Source organism: Truncatella angustata (genome assembly GCF_020726525.1).
Source record: "Truncatella angustata strain MPI-SDFR-AT-0073 chromosome Unknown BKA67scaffold_8, whole genome shotgun sequence".
Lineage (NCBI taxonomy): Eukaryota > Fungi > Ascomycota > Sordariomycetes > Amphisphaeriales > Sporocadaceae > Truncatella > Truncatella angustata.
The window spans coordinates 1,653,012-1,679,020 of NW_025763388.1; the positions used below are offsets into that span (position 1 = coordinate 1,653,012).

A 26,009-nucleotide genomic window follows, 5' to 3' on the forward strand; every position below is an offset into this window, starting at 1 on the left:
GCTCGTCCAGTGTGATTGGGCCAAAAGATGCGACGACAGAAAAATAAGAAAGAAAAAAGTATTGTGAACCACAAATATTGGAATTTTTTTCCCCCGACAAGTTTACCTTGAAATAAATCGCTCAACAGTGCTGAGATGACCGTTACCGGTATAGATCATGGAAACGCTACTTGGGCAGCCAAACCAAACTCAATCTTATTGAACATATATGCATAAAATGTGCGGCATCTTGCACGCAGAAAGCCAGGGTGCGCTGGACAAGGTATGTGACCATTTCACATTTTGGTAGGGCACCATCACCGGATGCCCCGGTTTGATAATGAGTTTTGATTCGACAAACGATGAAGACCTTTCAGCTGATGATTTCTGTAGAATAGTTTCTCGACGCTAAGCCACTTCCTTCCATTGGTCTCCTGCATATTTTAGTGTTTTACTAGATTATAACAAGATATGTCAGCTTTTTCAAGTCTTCAAGGAAGGGGCTGAGTAAGACATGTATCGCTTTGCGGGCTCCATTACGGTTTTCCCATCGACGCGGTGTTGAACTTTGGGAAATTCGTGCAGGCTTTAAACTGTCAATATATTGCTTACGTCAGACGCTCAATTTATCCTAATCCATGATGGGGATCCCAACTTTTATCGAATACCAACTCACCGTTTTATCCTGAGGCCGATAACACTTAAGACCCGGAAATACTTGTCCTTTTAAACTACCACGGTGTCGATACGGGCTATAGAAGCTTCTAATAAAGGCATTACAGATAAGTGTAAGTAGCATCAAATGCGCTGATGTTCAAGTGATTCTCGGGAACTCCCACGATCCTACGAAGACAGGCGCGTACCACAGAACAATTCTGAAAATGTGGTCTAGAACTGTCACTGGACCAGCTGCCACAAATAAGATAACGCTTGTTCTTGAATTGATCATGAAGTCAAGTTTCAAGTTGTCTATCATGACTTGGTGTTTGTATTACATTCTTGTTCTGTTCCATCAAAAGGTCACAAGGAAAACAGCTTGAAGCGCTGAACCTTGCCACTCGGTGTTCTGGGGATTCTCTCCAGGAATGTCACACCGCCTGCCAGTTTCTTGTAGCTTACAAGGCGGCTACGCACAAGATTGTATATCTCTTCCCCAAGAACGGATTCTTTTCTGCCATTTCTCCCAACTACATATGCTCTGGGAAGCTCTGTGACATGATCGGCCGACAAGATTCCGACGACCGCGCAGTCCAATATATCGGGATGTTGGAGGATAATTGCTTCAATCTCCGCCGGAGCAACCTGCCATCTAATTGGTGTCAGCACAGTGAGTTGTCCAAAGTGGAACTGTTAGTACGTACCCCTTGACCTTGATCAATTCCTTCGATCTTCCAACTATATGGAGCTTCTTTTCATTCACCTGCGCAATGTCACCGGTGCGGAAAAAGTCACCTTCATCGTGTGTCGGGTATCCCAGGTATCCAGTCATGATACCAGGCGAGCGAATAAGGAGCTCGCCAGGCTGATTGTCTGCCAAGATGAGCGTGCCAGCCGAATCTACTAACTTCATATCGTAGCCCTCGATAAGCCTTCCGATGGAGCCGGTGTCGTCGTGCTCCCCCCACCGGAACAGCGCCGCCGGTCCGAACTCTGTCATGCCCCACACCGGAGTTACGGTAGCTCCCGGCTGGAGATTTGAACGAAACCGGCTCAGGGATTCAGCATCAATCGGCGCACCTCCAATACCGACGTATTTGATGGTAGACAGAAGCTGCTGCAAAGGACGCTCACATTGAATCAATTCGTAGACCATCGGGGGTGCCATATATGTCTCGGTTATGGCATACTTGAAAATGTTTGAGGTATAATTGTCAAGCGAGAACCTTGGCATAATATACACAGGCTCTCCGTATTTGAGAGGGCAGAAGACGGCCCAGGCAGCCCCAAATATGTGGAAAAATGGTAGACACGCGAGCCTTACTACCTCATAAGGCACGTTCTCGAAGAGACTGCGATGTTGAGCAATCAGGGAGTAGTGAGATAGGCTGGCAAGCTTCGGAAGCCCTGTTGTACCGGAAGTGGAAAAATATGCTGCTGGAGTGTCCCTCAACACTGTTTCGTCGTGAAGGGTCGACCATGGTAACTGCCCGTGGTTCTGAAGGTCACTAGGATGCCCAGTAGTACGGTTTCCATCATTTATGACTTCGCGTTTACCGTCCAGGGAAAAGAGCAAATCTTGGGGATAGTCTGGCACAGTTAAGTCTTCGAGAAGAAATATACGATCATTAGGTATGCCTTTCATTTCACACATCCGTGACACCATCGGAAAAATATCCTTGCTCACAACTACAAGGCGTGGGCTGGCAATCTCGGCAATGTGAACGAGCTCGTCCAACTGGTATGCAGGATTTACGCCGCAGAACACGCCGCCCGCACCTATAATACCAAGTATCAGGGCCACATAGAAACACTAAGACCGTCAGTCGCCATTCGAGGGAGACCTTACAAAGTCATACATTATTTGGCACACATAGCAATACAGCTTCACCCTTTCGAAGCCCTGCGGCCTGAAATCCGGCCACAAGCTGTTTCACCAAAGTATTCATCTGGCTTGCGTTCAGCGATATGCTGGGGTTCTCGGCGCTGATGTATAGAGGCTTTTCTGGATCGTAATGAGCTTGTACATCAAATGCAAAAGAGACCAGATCCATGATTCAGTTGAAGTAGTGAGAGAAATCTTCACAATAAATAGGTCAGAACAGCTCACATGGAATGGATGAAACATCTTGCAGTGGGAATAGGCCAACCTACCTTTTAGAGCAGCCAATCCTGTATGGGAAGAGCAACACTAAAAGTGAGGGAATGGGTGTTGATTATCACTGTTGTGGAAAATGTAACAAAAGTTGCAACACTATCTGGGTGGTATTAGTTTAGAATGGAGGAAACAACCGATGGACGAATATGTTAATGAGTTGAAGCATACCAACACAGGCTGGATTGTAAAATTAGAAATATTTTTCTCTTTAAATAATTTCCAGTCGTTTTCAAGTTGCCTAAAGAAGTTGATTCTAATCACAGCTGCAGTACATGAATTTACACCCTTGCTCTGATTAATGATACCGAGTAGTCCAGATAGAGTCTCGGTCACGAGACGACTCTAATCCTACGGACTTTGATTTCAGGTCATGCCGACATTTTTGACTTCTTATTGGAACGGAGGAGATCGGGCTGAAGCAGAACAGATAATGTATTCTATTCATAACTTGTGGTGGGCTCAAATCCTTTGAGAAATGTACTGAAGCCTGCTTAATGCAGCTGTGGCGCGTATTGGTGGTGGTGGTTGGACGCTTGTCATTGGCTGAAAATACGCAGTCTTCGCAGATTCAGCACACAATGCCGCAAGTCTACTTGGAAACTACGATAAGCTGGGAATCCCACCTAATTGTGGAAGAAGAATCTCACCCCGAAGGCAACATGAAGGAACATACGCAAATACTAAAAGTAGAATCTATTCCCCCAGTGCCTTACGTGTTTGCGAGTTCACGACGGGGGTTCCGGTATATAAAGACCTCTTATTAACCGTAATTGACTGAAAAGGCTTTCTTGCAGAATCCTGTGGTTGATTATCCTGGTCTAAATGTGAAAGGTTATTCGATATACTTGATTCGTGAGAAAAAGAAACCTTGAGTTGGAAATACTGTCGACCATATACCAACATGGACAATAAGCTGACTTCATCGATGTCAAAGTCTCGCACAATGCTTCGATATGTTCTACTCAACACATACCGGCGTCTCTTTAGCCTAGTTTTTGTTGGAAATTTCATTGCTTTCGTCATCGTTATGGCTAGAGATCAACTTTTGCTGGACTGTGTCAATGCCTGCGCCGCGAATTTGCTAGTCTGTGGACTCGTCCGGCAGCCTTTGGTAATCAACGCCTTATTCATCTCCTTGTGTGCTGTGCCCCGATCCGCACCACTGAGGCTTCGCCATTTGGCCTGTAAAGTCTTTCATCTTGGAGGAGTTCATAGTGGCTGTGGTCTAGCCTCCTGTTTGTGGTATATCGGATTTGTTGGCCTATATACACATCAATATCGCCCCTCACCTACGTCTACTACGGTTCTGGTACTGGCGTATCTGATTTTTGTTGTACTTATCACTATCATCGGGGTGTCGGCCCCAAAGTTTCGAACAATTTGGCACGATCGGTTTGAACTGACGCATCGTTTCTCAACCTGGTCGGTTCTTGCGCTCTTCTGGGCTCTCCTTCTCACCTTTGCATCACAGCACCAAGCATCTATGGGTGCATTCTTGGTATCATTACCAGCATTCTGGTCTGTGATTATTGTCACTATGGCCACCATCCACCCATGGATGATGCTGCGACGGGTAGAGGTGATTCCGGAACGTCTCTCAAAACACGCTATCCGCCTTCATTTCTCCCATACTACTATCAGATACGGACAAGGCATTTCGATATCAAAACATCCGCTGCGAGACTGGCATAGCTTTGCAACAATTACAGACAGATTCGACACCCCTGCTAGTAAGTTTTCCTGCCTGGTCTCCAAGGCAGGAGATTGGACGTCTTCCGTCATTTTGGACCCTTTGCCTCAAGTATGGGTTCGTGGAGTTCCAGTATATGGCTTCGGCTATGTGATGCGCGTATTCAGCCGCATCATTGTGGTAACGACCGGCTCAGGGATCGGCCCTTGCCTGTCTTTTATCGATGACGATAACAGACCAGACATGCGCGTGGTATGGCAGACGAAGTCCCCGTTGCAAACTTATTCCCAGAGAACCATGGATCTAGTACACAGGCTGGATCCGAATCCCGTTGTGATAGACACAAGTCTTTCAGGGAGGATGGACATGCTGCCGGCTATATTACAGTTGTACGATGGATTCAAGGCCGAGGCTGTATGCGTGATTAGCAACCCTACGGTTACCAAGAAATTGGTACTCGATTTAGAAACACGTGGAATCCACGCATATGGTCCAATATTCGATAGTTGAATATGATAGGTAATTGTGTTCAAAGGTTCAGTCATCTAAATTGGTCGAATTTGGCACCGGCACTGCGAATTTACTTCTAGTATTTGAATGGACGTGCATATAATTATCGCAATGTCTCTCTGTATTATCACTCTGGTATCTTACCCCCAATGAGTCATTTGAAAGAATAGAGTTATACTGGATTGCGGTACTATAAGATGACTTGAACACTACGGCTGGAAACTTATAATGAGCGATGTATGTGAGATGTCTACGTGCTCATTTTCAGTATCAGATACTATGACAATCGGCAATCTCTTGCACTGAAGGTCTACTTCTCCACAACAATATGAGACTTGTTAAATGATGTCAAAGTATTTTGAATTCATTAATATCTCGAAGCCTTAGTAGTCTCTAGTTCTCCTGGGTAGTCACAAAATACATTTTTGATTAAGCCGTGCCAGCATTATCAAAGCAATAAGACAGCTATGCGCTAGTAGTCCCTTTACGTCACACCGTAACGGTTGCGTTCAAAGGAAGATTCTCCACGGTGCGTCCAGAAGTAACGTGAGAGTATATTTGTCCAATTGCAGCCAAAGTCTTGTGTCAGTTGTCCATTGGAGGATACTCTTGCTCGATTTTGGTCTCACCAGTCTCAGCCATGAGGCATAGGCAGAACAAGGCAAACTTGATAGTCAAACGTGTACCTTTCGCAGACCATGGCATAACGGCATACTCTGCATCCTCGTATTACACACATGCGTTGCCTTCATCAGAATATATAGAACCGAGCGACAGCGATTCAATTACAGATGATATAGCAGTCCTGTTTGACACAGTTCTTTGATGAAACTTTTCAATGATTTGTACGGGGCGGGAAGAACTTGCGCCGATAACTAAAATTCCCTTTGTCGTTAGTAATACTACAAAGCTATAGCGATACTTCGCTAAGTTTGCGTACGTCAGAGTTTGGCTGAGGGGCAACTTGAACTGCTCCTGGTCATTTTCGTGAGATGCATCCGTTATATTAGGAAATCATTTATTGTGCAGCTTCGTCTCGCCGGAAAGAAGGATGGGATAAGTAGACCTCTCATCGCGTTAACGAGAGACTAATATCCAACCGGGAACCATCTCGTAGCGGCTCCAAGACTCTGACGCTAGGTAAAAGCCTTCTTCGCCTCCTGGTCTAACACAGTGAAGGGCTTGATTGAGGGTTGGCCGGAGTTTTTTTTTTTTGGACAGGAAATAATCGAGCGTTTTCTCATCGGGGATTATGCTGTCTAGTTTGATGATTGGCTTATAGTCGGGTGGGTCACTCTACAGTGTCTCGAGGACGTCTTTGAAAATAGTGGATAAAGTTCTGTCAGTGAAATCCTTCTGTGGCTTCTATAAATCCAGGCTTTGCTAAGGGTATAGCCGCCAGGTGGGACAGAGGAAGTATCCACAAGCGGATTTGGTTGAGCGAGAACGTTCAGAATTCTTGGTACTAAGGTTAGGCTAGTGCGAAGATATCTTATACTACTCTAACCTAGGCTCGTCTGTACGTTATAATCCACAATAATCATCCCCAAACTATTTGTGGGAACACGCTCTACCGCTACATATCTACTTAATTAACCTCTAGAACTTTCCGTGCAGTTGACAGTTCTCAATTCAACATATTACCATTCTGACAGCGTCACACTGCTCAATCATAAGCAGGCGGCCCCAGATAAGACTTTAATCCAGCTATGCGGCCTTTATGGCAAGTTGAGCTCCGTCGTATATACAATACAGATACGCTACAGTATCATAGCGATAGTGTGGCAATCAATACTGAAGTAACAGAACTAAACTAAGATATCGTGAACAGCCCAGACCCCTCCAACATGATTACAATGTACTATCAAGTATAATACGTTACCTACTGATGTATGATTGTTTGAAATTCGATATCATCTCGATTCCTGTCCACATTATTGACCGGAGACCGCTGGCTATCGTCTGTATACGTTGAGCCTTTCTCAACATCTTGGGAGATATCAATGTCTTGGAAGTCTTTCGCTGTCCAAGTCTTCCATTTCCAAATGGTTGCTGCTGTGATAATTATGGTTAGACCAAAATAAACCGCAATCCAAGGAGATACTACTTCCGCACTGTTGTCTGGTATCCATTGGAAAAATGACATGGAGAACAAGGTCTGAAGTTGCGTTAGCGTCGATATCATACGATATCTAAAAAGGGTTCGGACCTACCGCCAGGAAAGTGCCGGGAAGAAATATCATTCCCACCAGAGATATCAGCCTCATTTGAGCGCTATCTCGTTGTGAAGACTGCGCGATGATGATGGTCGCTTTTGCATCCCGTCTCGTGTGGTAGTTCCACTCCTAATACGCAGTCAGTCGGCTGTCACTATCATACATAGATGAGTTGCCTACCACCTGAATCGATAATGCCATTCCGTTGAGTAATCCTTCGCATTCTCTTATTTTGCTTTCAATCTCTGCGATCATCTCCTGGATTCTGGAGGCGATGTTTTCCGATGTCTTTGATCCTTGGACTATCTCATTCTTCCTCTTCAAGTCAGGCCGCAGTTTGTGCTTATTGATGGTATGCGAGTGTTCGTCCAGTGAAAGAAGTACCTTCTTCAAGCTTTCGAACCCGATTTTGAGACTGTTGACGTCTATCCACAGCCTGGTACTTTCGCAGTCCTTCTCCGCCATTCTCCTATTAAAATCACGGCTAGGCCTTTTCCCGCGGTTCTTGTCATCTTCAAGCCTATTCTCTAAATCCATGATCCTTTGTTTCAATCTGGGGCCGTCCACGGAAAGGGCTTTTATGAACCGCGTGCGCTCATATTCAACAAAGATCATGGGGAACATCAGAGGGTGGAATGACGACTGTTTGTATCGTTTCAGGCGACTGGTGATTTCTTCCGTGAACTCCAAAGGGCAACCGTACATAACTGAAAAAGTCCACGGCTTCTCAATGAAGTATGTTGTTGAAAGAAGTATGTCATCCTTTCGAGGCAATGATTCGGTGTCTGATCTACAGCTATATACTTTGACTTTAAATCAGTCACGTAGAGAAGGGTTGTATCATGTATGGATGGAGTATATAAAAGGGACACGGTAATATACTTTGAAAAGAAAAAAAAGGAAATGTGTACCCTACCTATAGACTGCTCTTCTGAGTCCGTGCACTCCCAGTCGGCATGTTTACTATTGAAAATGACCGTAGATGTCCGAGGCATTGCTAAGGCTAGGGACCTGTGTTGGTACATCTTCCTCGACATGCTTTTGAAAGTGGCCTCTGAGTATGGGATTGAATTGGCTGTGCCATCCTGTCTCACGTGCATGGCAAGCAGAAGGACTGGTCTCCCCTCATCAAGGAATGTTTGATACTAATGTATGATTGTCAAAATCTGAATGGAAAAGCTTGAAAGAGTAATAACGCACTCGTTCTATCCAGTTGAGGTACTGTTGCTCAGAGTGTAACTCTTCAGCCTCGTGTCTCACAATCTGGCAAAGAGTTTAATGGGGTTTATTCTGTGTGAATGGTTATACAAACCTCATCATCTACTCTCAGAACAACAGTTCGTATGTCAAACGGGTTTCCGGGACAGAACCTAAAAAGGTTCAGATCGCTACTCAGGTACTTTGTTGTCTGACTAAGCCAGTCCATGATATTTGCCAAATGTCTTTAGATTGTGAATCTGTCATTTCAACAAGAAAGCGCAGCATCGATATATAGCACCAACAGCAACGCACATGGAGCACGAAGACTCCCCGAACTACAATCAGCCATGAAGCAAGTCTGAGCGGTGCGGGGAGCCCACCACAATTCTCCCACATTTACCCATCACTCAGCATTCCAACACATACCGCATGATGCAGAGGCAGGCTGCACCTATAACCAATTGCGAGACAGTCCGACCCCCCAATGCCTCTGTAATCATATCTTGCAGTGCACATAGCCTACCAGAATGAGAGCCACTGGGCTGGCGGGGTTGTATTCTACATGCAGTCCCCACCCTGGTCTTGATCCAGTCCAAGCCACAAGAAATGGCTGTCGGGCGATGTCCCCATCCGAAAGGTACAGAATTAGACCGATTTTTATGCTCACCGAAAGTTCTGCAACATCGAAGATTCTGCCTGGAGCCCTCCAGCCTGCTTCAAGGTGAAGGAGGTTTTATGCCTCGACATTCTAGAAGTGTAATTACTTGTCACTGGCAATAGTCGAGTTGGCCCCTTCACGTCAGCCTGGAGACTAAAATGAGGTATTTAGGTCCTAGAGACCTCTGAATTTGATAGCGGCTCGTTTATAAGAGCCTTGTCGTCATGTCTTCATTCAATAAATTTCTGGATTGGATTAGCTTCAAGCCAAAGTCAAAGATGGCACAAACCGATTTTAAGGCAAATAACTTCATCAACCACCCCTACAAGACGCTGGACATACTCCAAAGAGAACTCAAGAAACTTGGCTTCACCGAAAATGACTGGAAGATTCGGGTATGTTGTCTAAGTTGACATCTCATTTCTTCAAAGGGCGATAATGGGCTAAATTTTCCCAGGAAAAAGGCGGCTTCGAATTTGAACTACCAAGAGTACTGAAAGATGTCAGTATACCGTACAATCCTGATAACTTATAACCTAATGTAAAGTAGGAGGAGAGGGATCAAATATATCAGGCATATGCGGATGCCGAGAATGATCGAAAGAAAAAGGCCGGAGAGGAAGATGAAGAGTAAATAGATTATTATCCGGAACTAAAATCTCTAATACTACCGGAGTTGAAAGGTCTATAGGATTGCTCCAATATTCTTCCGCGCAAGCCAATTCAATATCGTACATGTACTACCCTTCTTATCGTCATCAGTGATCTTCTTGTCAATCATCTGACATCTGAAGCTGTTGGAGAAATAAACGCACTTCGGCTGAATCTGCGCGGACCTTCGGATCGACTACTATCATCTTCGAGGCGATGAAATCCAGAAATTTCTCGAACCTGGTATTATGACAGCGCTCTCGTAATGACTTGATTTGCTGGTATCAAATTAGTAAGTATTCATGCATTCACAGAAACGATTTAGGTATAAAGTCCACATGGTATAACATGCGTAGATCAAGCTCACCGACTGGACTCTATCCTTTACAAGACTCTTGGCGTGGTTTTTTGTGTACTCAAACCACCAAATGTGCCTTTTCCTGACCGCATTTTTCGAACCGTTCGGATCAAATCGCATTTTAGTTTTGTGACCAGACGTAATGCTCGAGAGGAACCGCGGTCGTGTAGGCTCGGCGACTTTCTTGAAAAACGTATCTCTGAGGACTGTCCCCTTTGCCATGTCGACCTCGGCATCATCGCACTCATGAAAACGGTCAACCTCAAACTCATCAATTGATCCTAGCCCTGCAATCGCCCAGCTAAGGAACACTAGGTAGACACATCCGAGGCACCATACGTCATAGTGGAGAGTCAACAGCACGTCTGTATCATGCTCAGGTGGCCGATAGGTTTTCGTATGCGCCACACGGTGGGCCTCCACATCCCTGGTGTCAGCACGAACTTCTTGAGCTTCGCCGAAGTCTGCGAGTTTCAGAATGAAGGGGCCATATTTGGCGTTGTTTGAGGCAAAACAAAGAATATTTTCTGGCTTTATATCAGCGTGCATTTGAGATGACGTGTGTGTATGTTGTGTATCGGGGTTGATTCCATGAATCGCAGCGAGCCCGTCAGCAAGTCCAAAGCATTCTGATAAGACCCATGCTTCGGAGCGGCGCTTTGAAGCTTCCATGCCACCTCGCTCAGTGCAGATTGGCATCTGATTCCTCCTGAAGAACTCCGCAAGATTGCCGCCGTCGGCCCATGGAAGGATCAAGTGGAACCTCCCTCTATGTTTGAATACGGCCAGCAAGGGGAGGATATTCTTATGTTGAGGCGTTCTGTAGTTGGCTCGTAACTCTTTCTTGCAGCTTTTCTCTGCCATTTCGGCAAGTCGACGGTCGAGAAAGGTCTTCAGGGCTAAATCGCCGGTCGGAATACCCTGCACCACCGTCTGTTAGAGATAGTTCATCCTTGGTGGTCAACTGTTCATACGCACTGAATCATGATGCGCTCCATGGATTTGGATTTTTTGAACTCGTGTTACATCCTCTTCTGTCAGGGTTTCCACTTGACGCAAGAGGATCCATGGCAAGGGAACATTACTATTCAACTCAATGATCGTATCCGAATTGGTAGTAACCAATCTTTCTGGGTTGAGTCCTTCGAAAATCGGGCTTCTCATTTGCCAAGTGAAGTGTATGAAGCGCTCAAACTCTTCAGTTGTCAAACTCTGAAATCCTTCTGGTAAAATTTGAGGGATGTCAGATATTGCTTGTGATAGGTCGGACAGATTGTTATCACAGATTGCACGGTCAGACGGCTTAAATAGTGGCGGGATGAGATTTTCCTTGGATATTGCAAGTAGTGCTGCGAATATGATACGGCCGCCGGTGCAGCGGGCCTGGCCGCAGTGACAGCCATCAGGAGGAGGACTTATGCTCTCGGCCAACGCTATTGAGTTGAGGTGCTGTTCTCCCCCCAGATCAGGAAATGACTGCAGAAAGGCACTGACAATCTGTTTGGGTACAGCAGCGATGAGTGCATTTCGCGGAATAAAACGGCAGCGACTATCGCTGAGGTCTGGCAGTGATTTGGAGAGAATTGAACCAATGATTTTGGCACGATTGAGTTCGATCAACGATTGGGTTTCGGGGGTAGCAGATGGTAAGCTTATCATTCTGTCTGCAGCACCGAATTTGTCCTCGCACGTCCGACGTTTTGTGTTTTAGCGGAAAAAGAAAAGAGAAAAAGAAAGAAATTGACATCAGGCTGCAGACTCACTACTTGAGATTCCTGCATGCCCTGCAGAACGGTGGGCAAGGCGTAGTATTTGAATACAGTCCAGCTTGCATCAGTTCGCGATCGCGGCGGTGAACTGGAAAATCCATGTGCGGTTCCTCCAGCGTGGCAGCCATAGTATGATGTCCACAGTCCCCTCCTCGAAATTGAGAGAAAAGGCGCACCATGCATTGCATGGCTTCATTATTTTCCAAGTCCTTCATAAGGCTGCGGGCCCTCCGTTGCAAGGTGTCAGTACTGATAATGCACACCGATGCACGGGAGGCAAATGTACTGGGGGAAATCAAGCGCTGACATGATGTGTGTATTTCAGCTTCTAAGCCACTTCTGTACGAGAAGCATCGCTGATTGGAGTGATTCTTGAACCACACACATGATGGCCTTGTGAACCCCGCTCGATTGCTTCATTTGGGAAACAGGCGTCTCGACTACACCACATTGTGGTCTCTAATTAAAAGGCAATGCTATTCACCGGTTGATCTCGACTTCGTCCAATGAGATCAAATTCCTCTTTGGTATAACACTTGGTGGCGTGTGCCGAGAAGCCCGGCAAGTGTGGCAGCAATGTTTTAAATCATCCTGGGGTGGTCCTTGTGGGTGACAAGAACAAGGCTGAGGTGTTTTCATGACCAGGAAGCTGCATACGGAATCAGTGTAGAACCATTTCTGGACAGAGTGTACAAAGATTTACACAGTAAGGAGTAATACTGGCTGGCCTACATATCACTGACTCGCGTCCGCCCCCAATCCCTGGTTCTGGCTCCACTCTGTCTTTACCCAAATCGATTTAAACACAAAATGGCCACATTTTCTCCCCGTTCGAGTCGAACCAGTTCTTCGAACTCGCATCATCGTTCGAGCTGGTATCCTACCGGATGGCATTTACCAATTCCCGGTATGTTCAGAAGTTCGAGACACAATAGTACCGCATCTCATTGCTCGTCCAACTTGAACGATCACGAAATGCCGCCCCAGACCATAGCCGGCGCACGTATCGATGAGGCCAAACTCCAGCGGCTACTCGATGAAAAGTTTGACGGAAATTACACATTACATGTAAGAGCCCAGCCGTGACATGGCAAAAGGCAAGTGGGCAATAGCTCCAGGTAATCCGCATTTTGCCGGACATAACTGGTTCAGGAGCGTGTATAGAAGTTTCTTGCACGCGACAAAATATACACACTGGCCTTCTTGCTTTGGCCCACAGGCTTCCATGTGTTTTCATTGATGTTGCTCTCCAAAGAAAGTATATACCCATCGATTGATCAAGGCGGTGATCGTTTGGTTAGAAACTATCCTGCCACAACCCGTTCTCGTCAAGGATTACCAAGTGGACAAATGCTGTAATCCTTATCGTCAATTTCACCAAACACAAGTTCTCTTTTCTCTGCAACCTATCTCCATCTACAAATATAGAAATACGAATCTGATGCAATCAGCTCCGCTCGAACACATACAAGCTATACACGAATAATGGGCAAAGATTAACAAGAGAAGAGATTATGGGGTGCCATGATTATCGGTAGGCTACCTTGGTGATTGAGGACTCATTGGATAACCTGTCGTCGTTGAAATTTACATGTTTGGTGTGGTGCTGGCGCCGTTGTTCCTTTTTTCTTTTGTGTTTATTCAACATTTCATCGTGATGCTGACAGCTTGGAGTCTGTCGAAGCTTCGTTGACAAGGTCATTGGACCTCAATACTTTTTACCCGTTTTACCACTCGACACTCATTGATTTGATATGATTATTGGTGCAACATTGATCTGGACGGACTTTTCGATTCGTTAGGAATTCGGCTGTACATTACCCCGAAGGAGAGGAACAATACGGAAATATATACCCATAATCAAATATCAGCACTATGTATGATCGCTCTTTGCTCTTGTGGATAAAGATGAGATATTTAGGAATGATCGGATATTTAAAAATTCGGTTTCTCTATATTTTATAGATAACTATAACTTCAGTGGTTAATAAGCACTTATCTTGCCCATTAGTGAAGCCTATCAAGCTTGGCGGCTACACTTTTGAATCATCTTCTCTCAGTATACCCTAAGGCCTGTCTCCATAATCTTACCTTCGCGATTGGATAGTATATTAGCATGAACCCAACCTTTCATATCCTTCGCAGTTTTGTGACTTGGTAGTATTTTTATCACACCGCACTTCCTGAGCACTTATACTTATGGAGATATACATGATAGCTCTGAAGACAACTGTAAAGACGCTCTTGATACTTTTACGAGAATGCTAGCAATGCATACATCCAACGCTCCCAATAAACAACCTTCAGATGTAGTATTAAGCGGTATTTATATCCCCATTTATACCATCAATTTGCCTTGAATGATGATTGAAATATTGGCGACTCATGTGCTCTAGCGATCTCTAGATATCAACACGATATTGCATACAGATGAGGGGTTTTAGCATAGCAATGTCTAAGATTGGAGGTTTTGCGTTCAAGATATGGCAGACCTTGTGCTAATTTGAGCGCCAAATTGGGCTTGGCACACCTGGCGGCAGCCCAACAATTACCTGTCCCGTTGTGAAAGACGCGCGCTGGAAATAACTATGAGTACGATAAGTAGCAAATGGACACGCGTGGGATGTTGTTTGTCTACTAGATAGAAACAGAAACCCAAAAGTCGAGCACCCGTGAGCATCACATGTAGTGGCCCAGCATCAATGCTACCATTCTGATTCTAGACAGTAAAACTGTCGAATCCACTCAACTCTAGAAGTTAGGGTATATTTAGCCGGCATCGATGATCTACCTCCAACAAATCCATCCCTGCAGCCGATAATATCATAGTCGGTCAAATGTCTATTTCCATCAAAATTGAGCTGGCACAATACCACTTTAGTTCTTCCGCGAAAGTACTTCCCTCGCGTTCGTCTTGATACTTCGATGTGTCCAATATGAGATCTAGATTGGTTTCATGTTCCTTAGACTAGCCTCACTCCTAAGCGTGGAACCTATGGAGTTTGCTTAGGCGGCTACAACATGGTTTAGTCTGGCCTCGAAAGATCCTAAGGTATGGGCTGAGAAAACAAGAATAAAAACTTGTTTGAGTTCATCGGAAGCATGGTGCTTTTTACTGCCACGCATGCTGCCTCTATAATGCATCGCCGTACTTTCCCCCTTGGGCATTGACATCGGCGCTGTTGCTAATAAGCAGTTGTACGACATTGTGTCCTCAAATTGAAGCAGCGCATAATGCGTTGCCGTGAAATCTATCCTGAGCAATGATCTTGGCTTTCTTGTGGAGTAACAGCTGCTAGACCTCTTTCTGTCTGTCCGTAACATGAATCAGCCTGTAATGCGTTGCCGTAGTATGCGCCCTGTGTATCGACGTGAGCACTTAAATTGATCAGCATGCCTCCACAACGTAGGAGACCTAGTAGCATAGGGCAGGTGCTGTATCTGAAACGCTTGCTGAGTTCGCCCAGGGGTGATCTAGGTCGTAAAATTAGCAACAGCTTTTGATCAGGTCGCGACTCAAGAAAAGCTCCTGCGCAAGCTCAAACACAGTCTCACTGTTACGCTCGCCTATGACGGCGTGGCTTGCCCAGTATCGTGCTGAGTGTTCACAGAAAGGGAAGGCTTTTCTGGTTCTTTCGGTTGTCTACTGTGGCCTAGGTTCTAATAGATACGCCAGGCAGATTTCTGCGATGGAGCTCCGAGCAGCCATTTCTTGCAAATACCGAGTAAGCTCGCTTTTCAAACGGTATGAGGTCAAATAGTCCTTGACTAGGAATTTTTCTAGCTGGATCTCTTAGATTATTGAAGTCTTATTATCAGTGCCGAATAGACCCCGTAAGCCTTCCTTTCTGCGGCCAGGCCACCCTGGATCTTATTAACTTAGGGTATCTCAGATTTGCCGAAAAAGGCAGTACCGAAGCCGGTTGGGAGTTTTCTACGTTTTATGCACTGCAGAAGCTGGCTCGTGCCAGACTAACAGCAGGTGTGATGATTGGAGGTATGCCACCTGGCGTCTTGGACGGTTCATTGTTAACAAACCTCAGTTAAAACTACTTATTTTCGAAATTTAGACCAGAAACCAAGTAACCTAAAGCACTGGTTCAAAGATAGCGGTCAATACGTGGATTTTCAGTACTCTAACTCCGTCTGATCTTCGGCTCAATCTTGTAGTACAGGATTTTGTGTAAAGAAGATGTGCCCAATGGGGTGGACTGGGGAATTTTCTATCGCAGTATTTCGCTAGAGCCTAGCATCTACCTTCACTGGCTTTGATCTAACTGCCTGGAACTCGGTATCAAGTTTCGACGTGAGAATCTGTCACATATTCGCAATGCTTTTATTATAGCTTCCTGCGACCGGCAGTGGTTGTCAACTGCACAAGCTTGGAAGCAGCAAACCTTGGCGGTGTGAATGACCACAAGTTAAGGCCGGTTCTAGGACAGATGGTCGTTATTGCGAATGAAGTGGAGGGGACGTATACAATCGCTAGTAGTGACGAAACTATGGACACCTCGATTGGAGAATGATGTTGCCTAATTCCTCGTCCAGCCGTGAACCTACAAGCTGAACGACACGAAAGGCTACCCCGTAGCTAGTCTGAAAGCCAAAACCGCCAAGTCCATGTGCGTGTACCAGCTTCAGTGGCCAAGCTCTTTATCAAGGATGCTGTCTTGCTCGACTCTAGGACCACCTTTTCGAAAAGGTGTCCAGCCTACTTGGTGACCAATTACGCGAAGTGCTTCAATTACTGTACCTTTGGGCACAAGGCTAGGTGCTATTTTAATCGCCCCTTTCCATAATGCGCCTAGGCAGATCCATATCAGGCTCTGTAGACGACGACCCGTTGATCTGACATCCTCCTAATGCAGTGCCGCCGGCACCAATTTTGAAGGAAGAAAATATATTTCTCAGCTGATCGTTACCATGCAGGGAGGACACTCAAGAAGCCAAAAGCTCGGCGCCGTGGGTTATGCATCAGTTGCATTACAAGGAAGGTCACTATTCAATGCCAATCGTTGTTACGGGTATAAATATTTCTACCTCAAGTAAAAAAAACCTCCTTGGAGCCTACAAGTAGTGGTGCGACATCCGAGGCGGGAATGTATCGATAATAGTGGAGATTGCCCGCATGTGACACCTTTGCTAGGATTTGCGACCCCGCTCAGGTTGTCGTCAGTAGTAGGAGGGTCCGGAAATTGTTGGTTTTATATGAAAACAAAATTGTAACATTAAAAGTCCGTTCAAACCCATCTCGTTGTGCCGCCTGAGAATGAGCAATCCTTCACAGGGAACAACCTCAACTGAGAGCAAGATGAGCGCCGCTAATAGGAAATCTCTTTGTAAGCGCTGCTATGAAATTGGTTGGGATCAAATCTTAGCCTCAACGCCGACCAATCGCTTTATCTGTCTTCTGGACGGGGAAGAAACAATCGAGAAGCTTCAATTGTCTACTTGCTGCGTATGCCGCCTCTTGGCCACGATAACGCCGGCTCATTTGTCAGATTCCGAACGTCAAGTGCGGCGGTTTTCGGCCAAAAGCATACTGCTGTCTAACGAGAAAAAAGTCTCAAAGACTAAAAAAGTGCAGGACAGTCACTTCTTGGGGATTACTGCTTGTGGTAAAAAAGCTCCTGCTGAGTGTTTTCAAAGTGGTTTCATCTGTCTAAGCTTCGCAAAGCAAGAGTTTGACCTCGGGTTTCGCCTTGTCCGAAGCCAAGGAATTGATTGAGTTTTTCAAGCGGTGCATTGCACAATGTCAGCTTACACACCACGAAGCCTGTGAGAACAACAAAAATTCCACAATATGGAACCTCCGTGTAATAGATTGCTATACTCCTTCCCACGAAATTGTTGAGGCGCCTCGTCCCTACCAATACGTAGCCTTGTCATATGTTTGGGGCAATATGCCACCGGCGTCTCAAGGATATTGTGCGGGACGCTATTTCGGCAACGAAGTCCCTGGGTTATCGCTATCTCTGGGTTGACAAGCATGTATGGTTCTGCTCATCCACTCGACTGCCAATTACTTACTAGAGCAGTGTATCGATCAAAGCAATGAAACAGACATCCGACGACAGATATCTCAGATGGGGAACATATATGCTCAAGCAGAAGTCACTATCATCGCCGCTGCTGGGCAAGACGCAACATAGGGACTTCCTGGTTTAGGGCCTATCCGACGACCTAGTCAGCGCGTTGAAACGATAGACAACATATCATTCATATCGGGATACCCGCTTCCTTCAGCTTGTCTTAGCGTTTCGGCGTGGGCACAAAGGGGGTGGACATTTTAAGAAGGGTTTCTTTCACCACACCGCATCCTCGTGACTGACTTCGAAGTGTCGTACCTCTGCAACAAAAGCCACCATGCGGAGTCGTGGAAGGTTCCAGTTGATATCACATACGTGCAATCGACTCTACCATTCGCAAAATTTATACCCAAGTCAAGAGTGGTTTCTTTGGGAAGTCCCCGTATCGCATATAGTCAAGCCATTGATCTGCTGCAGGAATATAACAGTCGCAGACTCAGTCGTGCGTGCGATGCACTAGATGCCTGCAGCGGTATCATTCGCTTGATGGAGTGTATAGGAATACATTGTCCTTGGGGTATTCCGATTCGTAAGAATCAATATAAGAGTAAGACGATGTTTGCAATGCTTTCGTGGTACCACGAGACTATGGTTCCAAGACGCACTAATATCCCCAGTTGGTCCTTTCTTGGCTGGGAAGGGGCTTTCAAGACTCGTAAGGACGCGGAGTGGACTGGTGACAACGGACACTCTCTCGCCTTTGAAGATCAACAAAATCCTCGTCATCTACTCGATGAGGGTTTTACAATGCTTCTGGATCTCTTTGAAGACAATAGGTACCTTCACTATGAGGGTCCGGTTTGCCAGCTGTTCTTAACAAATGTCACGTCGTCCGAATCAGATCTGAGCTTTCGAACAGATATCACTTTCGGCTCTCGTACCCAAACGATCATGATTTCCCAACCCGGAACTTACGCGGCGGTTCGAATTACAAGGCATATAATCGCTTTACTACCCTTGTCCTTGGATAGTATATTGGATGGTTTGGAAGTAACATGCGTGCTCATATCCTGGCAATATGGTCCCCGCGGTTCGCAATTTTCTTGTATTGTCCTGAAAGCGTCTGATGGCTTATATGAGAGGATCGGGAGTTTTGATTTCGATATGAGACGTGATTTGGACAAATGCTACGAGGAATTGCTTACTACTGAGGGGCAAAGGTTACATACAGTAAACTGGGGAAGAGATGCTCCATTTGATGGTGCACGGGGGCAATATTTCATTCAAGAAGCGCCAACCAGAAGCATTGTTATAAGATAGAATTTGGTTCCGACTACAGCGTTAAATTGGCCTGCTGAGCTTCCGCCTTGAGCCTCCGGTGCCGCTCGATGATCGGGTTTCCTGGATCTGCAATTGTAGCTTCTGGCAGTTCGGAATGAACCAATGGACCAAGGTCATAGAAAATTGAGCAACTGGAGTAAGAGATCACCTTCCATAGATCTATCGGTCATGCCATCTCGTGCTTTTGAGCTATGACGACTTGCAGCAGGACTCTTCGTCGAAGAACACTCGGGAGTAGAGTCTTGACACGAGGAGCAGGATTAGTCTAAACAGAAGCTGTCTCTAATAAGCACACATAGATACCGATACCTTTTTGACAATCCTGGTGCATCTTCACGTTGCAAATCAATCGGTAGCTGCAGAACAAATCTCGAACCGACGCCCTTGTCTGATTTCAGACGCAATTGAGCATTTACCACTATTATTCCAAACCGAAGTGCGTAGTCGCCACTATAATTTGTTCTTTTGTTATTGATACTTTCATCCACACTAGTCTAATTGATTCTCTGGGATAAAACGTCGAGCTTGGTCTCATGCGCTGACCTATATCTTTAACCACACTCTCGATCTTGACTTTAGAATCTTAATCGCATATTTAACGACGCTTCTAATTCTATTGGTATCTTAGCAATTATAATATATTTAGCGCTTACTGATAGAGTAGATTAATTATGACATCATTTTTTATTAAGGTTATTAATCCTAGTAATATAAAGACTATTTTCTTATTTACATCAGTTCCTTATAGTAAACTTGTTTTTTTCATCTCAGTGGCGCTTTTGATCTGTGATTTTGGTCGAAAACTGTAACATTCCTCTCTCCACTACATGTATCAGATTTCCTTCTAGCTTTATCGTTCGCAGATAATTAGAGAACGAGTTCTTCTACGTACTAAGAAACCCTGGCTATACTCTGCTTAATCGACACAATGAAAAGATTAGAAGTATAGCTAGCTCCGGCTCCACTTGCCCAACTAAACCGTTAAGGTAGTGTTGTATTGTTATTCCGTCCATCAAGCCGCCAAAAGTCTACTCGAATATGATGAGTTAGCACATTAGAGTTTATTAAATTGCCCTAACAAACCAAAGCCTTCGATCTCGGGTACGATTTTACTATGAAGGTCGAATATACAATACTGGCTGTCTACCATCAATACTTTCCATATTTCTACAACCAGAACTACAGCTCATCCTTCACGTAAAATACACTTAATTCATTGCCTACAATATCCCAATTCCCTTATTTAATCAATTCAGTCATGTTGCGCATCAATGTCACTGTTCCTTGCCTCAGCTGGATAGTACGTGATGCTCCCTCACGACTCTTAAAATCCAGCATTCACGAATATGGACTTTTTATAGGGTAAGCGCTATGCACACACTCTACTAAAAAAGGCACCCCGCGCACGCGCAACAGCTATCTACAGCCCTAGCTACACGTTGATGGTGTCTCTATCAGGGTTCAAAAGCTTTCACCCAAGGAATTAGCTGCCATTAACAAGCAAAAGGTACGCGCGAACCTTATCTCCTTGTATGGGGTCCATGATTATGGTACTGCGTGTGATAAATGCAAATATGCAGTCGGTTTGTACCTATAGTATGGTCAAGTCGATGGAAAAGAACAACAATGTCAAAGATTGGATGCAAAGAGTGCAGAGAGTGCATAGAATCTGAAACTGACATGAAAGTTTTACCTATCAGCTACTTCCCATAAATTAGAGCTCAAGTTATTTATTCCAATTACTCAAGAACAGGCACACCACGTCACGGTGTAGCAACTCAAAGGCAAATCCATACCTCCACTAGTAACGGGATTAGGTGTGATAATATGAAAATTTCAAAGATTTTGAATTAATTCTAAGATATAGATGCGTTAATTTGAGTCTGTATTTTCTGATGCATAAAGGAGTGAAATTGGCGTGCCTAATCCATGTCGCAAGTATGGGAGACTTTCGCGGCACTGCTAGAGGGTTTGGTTTGCGTGTGAGGTTATGCAGAATGAGTTTCCCACCAAAATTTAGTCAACATTTATATCCAAGCAGTCAAGATAATGTCCTGGCCATGCTGTAGCCAATCCCTATTGGTATCTGTTGCATTCGATTCCGGCAGTGGATATGTTATCGGGAAGCCTCTCATCTTTTGTAATCAGTCATTGTGACAAGTAATTCAACAAAGTTCACCCAAGGCTAGCCATGCTTTCCTTTCATTGGTAGTGACCAAGATTAGTGATAAATAAGTCTTAATATAAGCGTCAGCCATTGTCCTCATGCTGGTAAAATAGTCTCGTATAAGGTGGAACAACGTGAAAGCTCGGACCACCAATACGATTTGCTCAGTTGCCGTTGTGCCCATTGAAGCAGCAAGTATCCTAAGTCACCATCAATCGACTTATAAATCAGTGATGGCATGCTGAAACTCGTCATGGTACGGTTGACACACGGCCAAAATGTTGAGACAGCACTCGCACACCACTCTAACAGTTGTCACGGAGATAAAGGAAAGCCATTGTTGATGGTGTAGCATCGATACTGTTGTTCCATTGGGCCATCATGATCAAGCATATGGATTAGATATGGTTAACATAAAAATCAGCTAGTTAAGTGGTTGACACAAAGGCTTTTCAATATCCTCTATCTGGTCTATTGAGGCTTAGCAATGGTAAGCTAATGCCGGTCCTTGCAAAAGATACCCATCGACCTTAAACGCATGAAATGAGTGCTAGATGGTATGATGAAGGATGAGATAGAGGTTACGAATAGGTGGATCAATATGAGTTCAGCAACTGCACGATTTTTTTTGTGAATGTGGCTTGTTGGAGAAAACGCACCGGACATCCGGAGGCTTCGATCCTTTAGACGACGTTGGTTGCAAATTCGCTCAACATCGATCGGCAAAGGGGCACGCTTGGGCAAGTGTCCTTTCAGTTCCAGTCGGGACCAGGAAACATCGGCATACCGATTTGGAATTAGTACGTCGGCATCCATCAAGTTACGGAGCAGCAGCGGAGTAACCCCACTGGGCGGGTCGTCAGGGAGCGCTAACGGCTGTTCCGAATCAATGGATTGGTCTAATGCAGGGGGATGCAATCACTAAATCAACTTATGCAGATGGATTTAAAGCTGTTCGCGCACTGATCCGATAGCCAAAGGCCGGTTTCAATTAACGATTACAGCAATGCTATTTATCACTAGTGCATTGGAGGTGATTGCCTGTCAATCGTTCAGGCCAATTATCTATCATGTACGCGTTCCTTTGTGCTGCTGCTTCCCTAGCAGTAGCTGCTGTTGGTGGCACTGGTAATGACACCATCGTTGATGAGATCGATGTATGACCAGTAGTCACGCTGGACACCTTCTCCGTCAACCTCGGCTGTCGCGTACGAGACAGCAGTCCAGAACGCACCACCAGCAACATACTTTTGCCATGCGTACCTTTGGGTATCAAAGATGGTCTTTCGCCCATCGAAGGTATTGTTATACATAACCTGAAGCGCCCACTCACCAACAAACACGGGGAATGACGTCTCCTCAGCGATGTAGGCGGCTTGACCACAAACAGCGGGGTTGACCCATTGTGAGTAGGTACCGGAAGCCGCGAAGTAGTAGACGTGCGAATCGATAACCAGGTTGCGTGTCGTTTCGAACAGGGGTGCCCAAAAGCTAGCACCCTTAAAGCAGTCCTGGAGCATGACGGGAATGCGCTTATCAACGGCTTCAACGCGCTCGAAAACACCGTCCATGTAGCTCAAGATCCAGTTGGTAGCGTTGTCAGTAAGACCAGCAGCGCTGCCAAAAGAGCTGAGGTTGTCACTGGCCTCGTTGATGGGAGCAATGGTGAAAGCGTTCAAGTGTCCGCTGTTCTTCATGAAGGTGAGAACTTCATCAACTGCCTGCCAACTGTACTCCATGTTGGTGTCATTGTAAAACCAGGCATCGTGCATCAAGCCCTCACCAATATCCAGATTGTTGACGCCACCAGGAAGCGAGTGAAGGCCGATAATAACGTGCATGGAGTATTCCTCAATGGCGTACAGAGAAATCTCACGAAGGTGCTCCTGCTGCTTGCCATAGTAGAATGAAGAACCAGGGACATCGACCCAAGCAGCGTAGGTTGTAGGAATACGTAGAGTATTGACGCCGACACTGGCGAGCTGATCGATGGTGGTCTTATTCAGGAAATCGGTGTAGCGTGCCTCAAGAGCCGGACCGCACTCATCGCCGAGCAGCTCGCATAGTGTCCACTCATCCTGGGCATCGGCAGCAACGCCGTCACCAACGGAGGCCCACCAAATAGGATCATGGGTCTTCTCCTTCTCCAGCCAGCCGCCAAGGTTCGCACCATTTGCCTTGAAGTTGGTCCAGTTGAGAAACATGTTATCGGGCACCTTAGACCAGCAGATAGAGTGTGAGACACGGTCCTCTGTTGTCTCAGTTGCGGTGATGTTGAAGGGGTTCATATCCTTGAAGTCGGACTCAGGACCCGCATCAGCGGCCGTGGTGTTTTCCGAACGTGTCGTGTTCAACGATTGGCTGGCAACGCCAGTAGTTGTGGCAGGCACAGCAGCGGCTATTCCAATAAGGAGTGCCGAGGATAATTGGATGGAGAAACGCATGTTGAAAGAGTGTAGGTTCCCTGAGGGAAACGAGTGTAAGTACCACGGAAGGGTGTAATGAGCGGACTGTGGGCAATAAGGCTGAGGGACAGCTGGTTCGCCATCTGTAGCAGGGGCAGGATGTAAGATCTATATACAGATCGATGCGACCTGCTTCTGCGTCTTTAGCAACCAATACTCTGGGTCGCAATTTGCCAACTTGACCTAGAGCGCAGCTGATTAGGAGACCTTACATTAGCTTCTCGGTAGTGCTCTCTGGGGCACTCGTCTTGAATGCGGTTAATCTTTTGGAATTGGCAGCTAGTACGTCAGCTAGACCTCACCAGGAAAAGGCTACTCCATCATCGGGAGAATACTTATGTATATGGGTCATACCACCGTGTTGTGGTAAAAGTTCTCTAGTTTTATCCCAGCAACGTCGCATGAGTGCCATGCCGAGTTTGCGAGTTAGTCAGGTCTTTCGTCCTAATCACATGATTTCGATGGATTGGTTTGTCACGAACACGGATATTTGATGCCGGGTACCAGCACTAAGGGTGATGTTGATAGAACATCTCGATGATCATAGCTGACCCGCATGTGTCACATTGGTGAGTGGTGGGTCTTCGCACTGCATTTAGAGCAGCATCGGAGTGAACCGAAGACCATGACCTTGAAAACGCCAACTGCAAATGAAATTTGTCAGCGCCGGGTTGTCGGAAACCTAGACATCCTGACAACGGATAATTCGCGAGGCCCACGCGATACCAGCGCCACCGACAGATGAGGCTGCGATATTCTTCGGCATCCATGCGGCTGAGTAATTGCTGCCCGATATGTTTCCAAACATCAACTTGAGACCAGGCACATTGACAATATCTCGCATCGGGGGACCGGAACAGCTGCACACATACCTTCCACACGAGGGAGACTCAATGAATAGGGGAATCTGTTAGTCGCTGTGCGAAGTTCACTATCATCACCATAGTTTTGGACCTAATGGTGGACATTCCACGATCAGCGGTTGTTTTCAAGACTCCGCTCCATGCTGTTGATTGGTGTATCTTGATTCTAATGCACGTGTCATGGTGCGCTAAGAATATTAGTCTACCGGTGTCTAAGAGCACTTTTAACCAAAATAAGTCTAAACACAAAATGAACGTAACCGGAAATTCCGGAGCCTCACGGCCCATCCATAAATTTTCGAATGTCCAAAACAAGATGAATTTGATCAACGGCGCTAGCCGTCGAAATCTTCACACCTGAGTATCGTGTGTAGTAAAGGTTCTCTACTAGTCAAGCCACTCGACGAACTATTTGCTGAACCGACATTGGCTTTCGAGTATACGGGGATATGCTGAACATTCCACGAGAAAACGAGATGGAGAGCAGGCTTTGCGCTATACGGCTAGAATCCCACAGATATCCATAGCGCTGATCCAGGTCAATGGACCAGGTTCAACAGGAAAGGCTAGATATCTACGTAAAATTCTTGCGGGCAAGTATCTACTTGCGGTGGTTTCAAGAAACTTGTACTCAGAATTTGTAACAATTCATAATCGTACTGTAGCATTTTGACGCGTTTTATTTCAGTGGGAGTAAATATGATGTTCAACTGCGATCCTGTGAGTAACTTTACATCCAACATTTCTCAAAGAAGAACTTGTGGAACGAAGAGACATGGTTTGTAATCATACCCACAGTTGACAGCCGTTCACATGAGTAGTGGAGTTCCATGCGTGTGTCGAGTATGTTTTCGTCAAGTTCAGCAGATATAATGAGAGAAACTTTGCAGACCCCAAGATAACGACTGTTTCCGCGGATTCCAAAGGGTATCCTATTTTGCCTCAGCGTATTCCGGTCAACGTCTCCCTGTAGTCCCATATAATCCAGTATTGTACACTATGAAATTAAATATGAATCTATCTGAGCTGCGCTGCATCGGTATCTGGTCTACTAGCATAGCGCTCAGATCCGCTTCGACATAGCACAGTCTTTAAATTTTCGTTGCATGTCAATTATGCCGTTTCAGACTGTTCGTCAGCATATAAATGAGTAAAACTGACACAAGGCGTTCATATGTTACCCTCGAAGTCTTATTGAAACTTCCTTGATATGCTAGCGGCGCTGTTATGGGGCGGTCTTGAGTCTGCTAACTAGCACACGTTACAATAAAAAGTATATATGAACACTTGCCTTCTTT

The 26,009-nt window shown here is 45.6% G+C and overlaps 7 protein-coding genes across 7 annotated transcripts; 3 read left to right on the top strand and 4 right to left on the bottom strand.

The window, feature by feature from the left end:
* Positions 1-514: 514 nt before the first annotated feature.
* On the bottom strand, positions 515-2,690 carry BKA67DRAFT_683049 (adenylate-forming enzyme AfeA; the record flags this gene model as incomplete). Its single annotated transcript, XM_046108964.1, has 3 exons — positions 515-1,288; positions 1,341-2,449; positions 2,496-2,690. The coding sequence occupies 3 exons, from the start codon at positions 2,688-2,690 to the stop codon at positions 1,000-1,002; spliced, it is 1,593 nt and encodes a 530-aa protein (XP_045954320.1). The 3' UTR covers positions 515-999.
* A 1,047-nt stretch (positions 2,691-3,737) lies between these two features.
* On the top strand, positions 3,738-4,994 carry BKA67DRAFT_594706 (uncharacterized protein; the record flags this gene model as incomplete). Its single annotated transcript, XM_046105079.1, has 1 exon — positions 3,738-4,994. One exon carries the CDS (start codon positions 3,738-3,740, stop codon positions 4,992-4,994), a length of 1,257 nt encoding a protein of 418 aa, XP_045954321.1.
* A 1,441-nt stretch (positions 4,995-6,435) lies between these two features.
* BKA67DRAFT_578648 (uncharacterized protein) lies at positions 6,436-8,545 on the bottom strand. Its single transcript, XM_046103707.1, has 5 exons — positions 8,523-8,545; positions 8,127-8,473; positions 7,391-8,013; positions 7,208-7,339; positions 6,436-7,152 (listed from the first exon to the last, which is right to left on the bottom strand). Exons 2-5 carry the CDS (start codon positions 8,308-8,310, stop codon positions 6,877-6,879), a joined length of 1,215 nt encoding a protein of 404 aa, XP_045954322.1. The 5' UTR covers positions 8,311-8,473; positions 8,523-8,545; the 3' UTR covers positions 6,436-6,876.
* Positions 8,546-9,617: 1,072 nt separating this feature from the next.
* On the bottom strand, positions 9,618-11,050 carry BKA67DRAFT_398827 (kinase-like domain-containing protein). The gene is made up of 3 exons (XM_046096669.1): positions 10,087-11,050; positions 9,884-9,988; positions 9,618-9,813 (listed from the first exon to the last, which is right to left on the bottom strand). Exons 1-3 carry the CDS (start codon positions 10,939-10,941, stop codon positions 9,754-9,756), a joined length of 1,020 nt encoding a protein of 339 aa, XP_045954323.1. The 5' UTR covers positions 10,942-11,050; the 3' UTR covers positions 9,618-9,753.
* A 6,685-nt stretch (positions 11,051-17,735) lies between these two features.
* BKA67DRAFT_662570 (heterokaryon incompatibility) lies at positions 17,736-17,998 on the top strand (the record flags this gene model as incomplete). Its single annotated transcript, XM_046108025.1, has 2 exons — positions 17,736-17,837; positions 17,885-17,998. The coding sequence occupies 2 exons, from the start codon at positions 17,736-17,738 to the stop codon at positions 17,996-17,998; spliced, it is 216 nt and encodes a 71-aa protein (XP_045954324.1).
* Positions 17,999-18,129: 131 nt separating this feature from the next.
* On the top strand, positions 18,130-19,518 carry BKA67DRAFT_399151 (uncharacterized protein). The gene has a single exon (XM_046096670.1). It carries the CDS (start codon positions 18,422-18,424, stop codon positions 19,193-19,195), a length of 774 nt encoding a protein of 257 aa, XP_045954325.1. The 5' UTR covers positions 18,130-18,421; the 3' UTR covers positions 19,196-19,518.
* A 2,820-nt stretch (positions 19,519-22,338) lies between these two features.
* Positions 22,339-24,202, bottom strand: BKA67DRAFT_399227 (glycoside hydrolase superfamily). The gene is made up of 2 exons (XM_046096671.1): positions 24,184-24,202; positions 22,339-24,111 (listed from the first exon to the last, which is right to left on the bottom strand). Exon 2 carries the CDS (start codon positions 23,825-23,827, stop codon positions 22,484-22,486), a length of 1,344 nt encoding a protein of 447 aa, XP_045954326.1. The 5' UTR covers positions 23,828-24,111; positions 24,184-24,202; the 3' UTR covers positions 22,339-22,483.
* Between the last annotated feature and the right edge of the window lie 1,807 nt (positions 24,203-26,009).

Excerpts from the sequence above, each read along its gene's own strand:
- BKA67DRAFT_399227 (XM_046096671.1), bottom strand. The coding sequence starts at position 23,827 with ATGCGTTTCTCCATCCAATTATCCTCGGCACTCCTTATTGGAATAGCC.
- BKA67DRAFT_398827 (XM_046096669.1), bottom strand. The coding sequence starts at position 10,941 with ATGGCAGAGAAAAGCTGCAAGAAAGAGTTACGAGCCAACTACAGAACG. Across the intron at positions 9,989-10,086 it reads TAAAGGATAGAGTCCAGTCG|TCATTACGAGAGCGCTGTCA; the intron begins GTGAGCTTGATC and ends CAGCAAATCAAG. Across the intron at positions 9,814-9,883 it reads TCCGCGCAGATTCAGCCGAA|GGTAGTACATGTACGATATT; the intron begins GTGCGTTTATTT and ends GACGATAAGAAG.
- BKA67DRAFT_578648 (XM_046103707.1), bottom strand. The coding sequence starts at position 8,310 with ATGCACGTGAGACAGGATGGCACAGCCAATTCAATCCCATACTCAGAG. Across the intron at positions 7,340-7,390 it reads TGGCATTATCGATTCAGGTG|GAGTGGAACTACCACACGAG; the intron begins GTAGGCAACTCA and ends ACTGCGTATTAG. Across the intron at positions 7,153-7,207 it reads TTCCCGGCACTTTCCTGGCG|ACCTTGTTCTCCATGTCATT; the intron begins GTAGGTCCGAAC and ends ACGCAACTTCAG.
- BKA67DRAFT_399151 (XM_046096670.1), top strand. The coding sequence starts at position 18,422 with ATGGAGTGTATAGGAATACATTGTCCTTGGGGTATTCCGATTCGTAAG.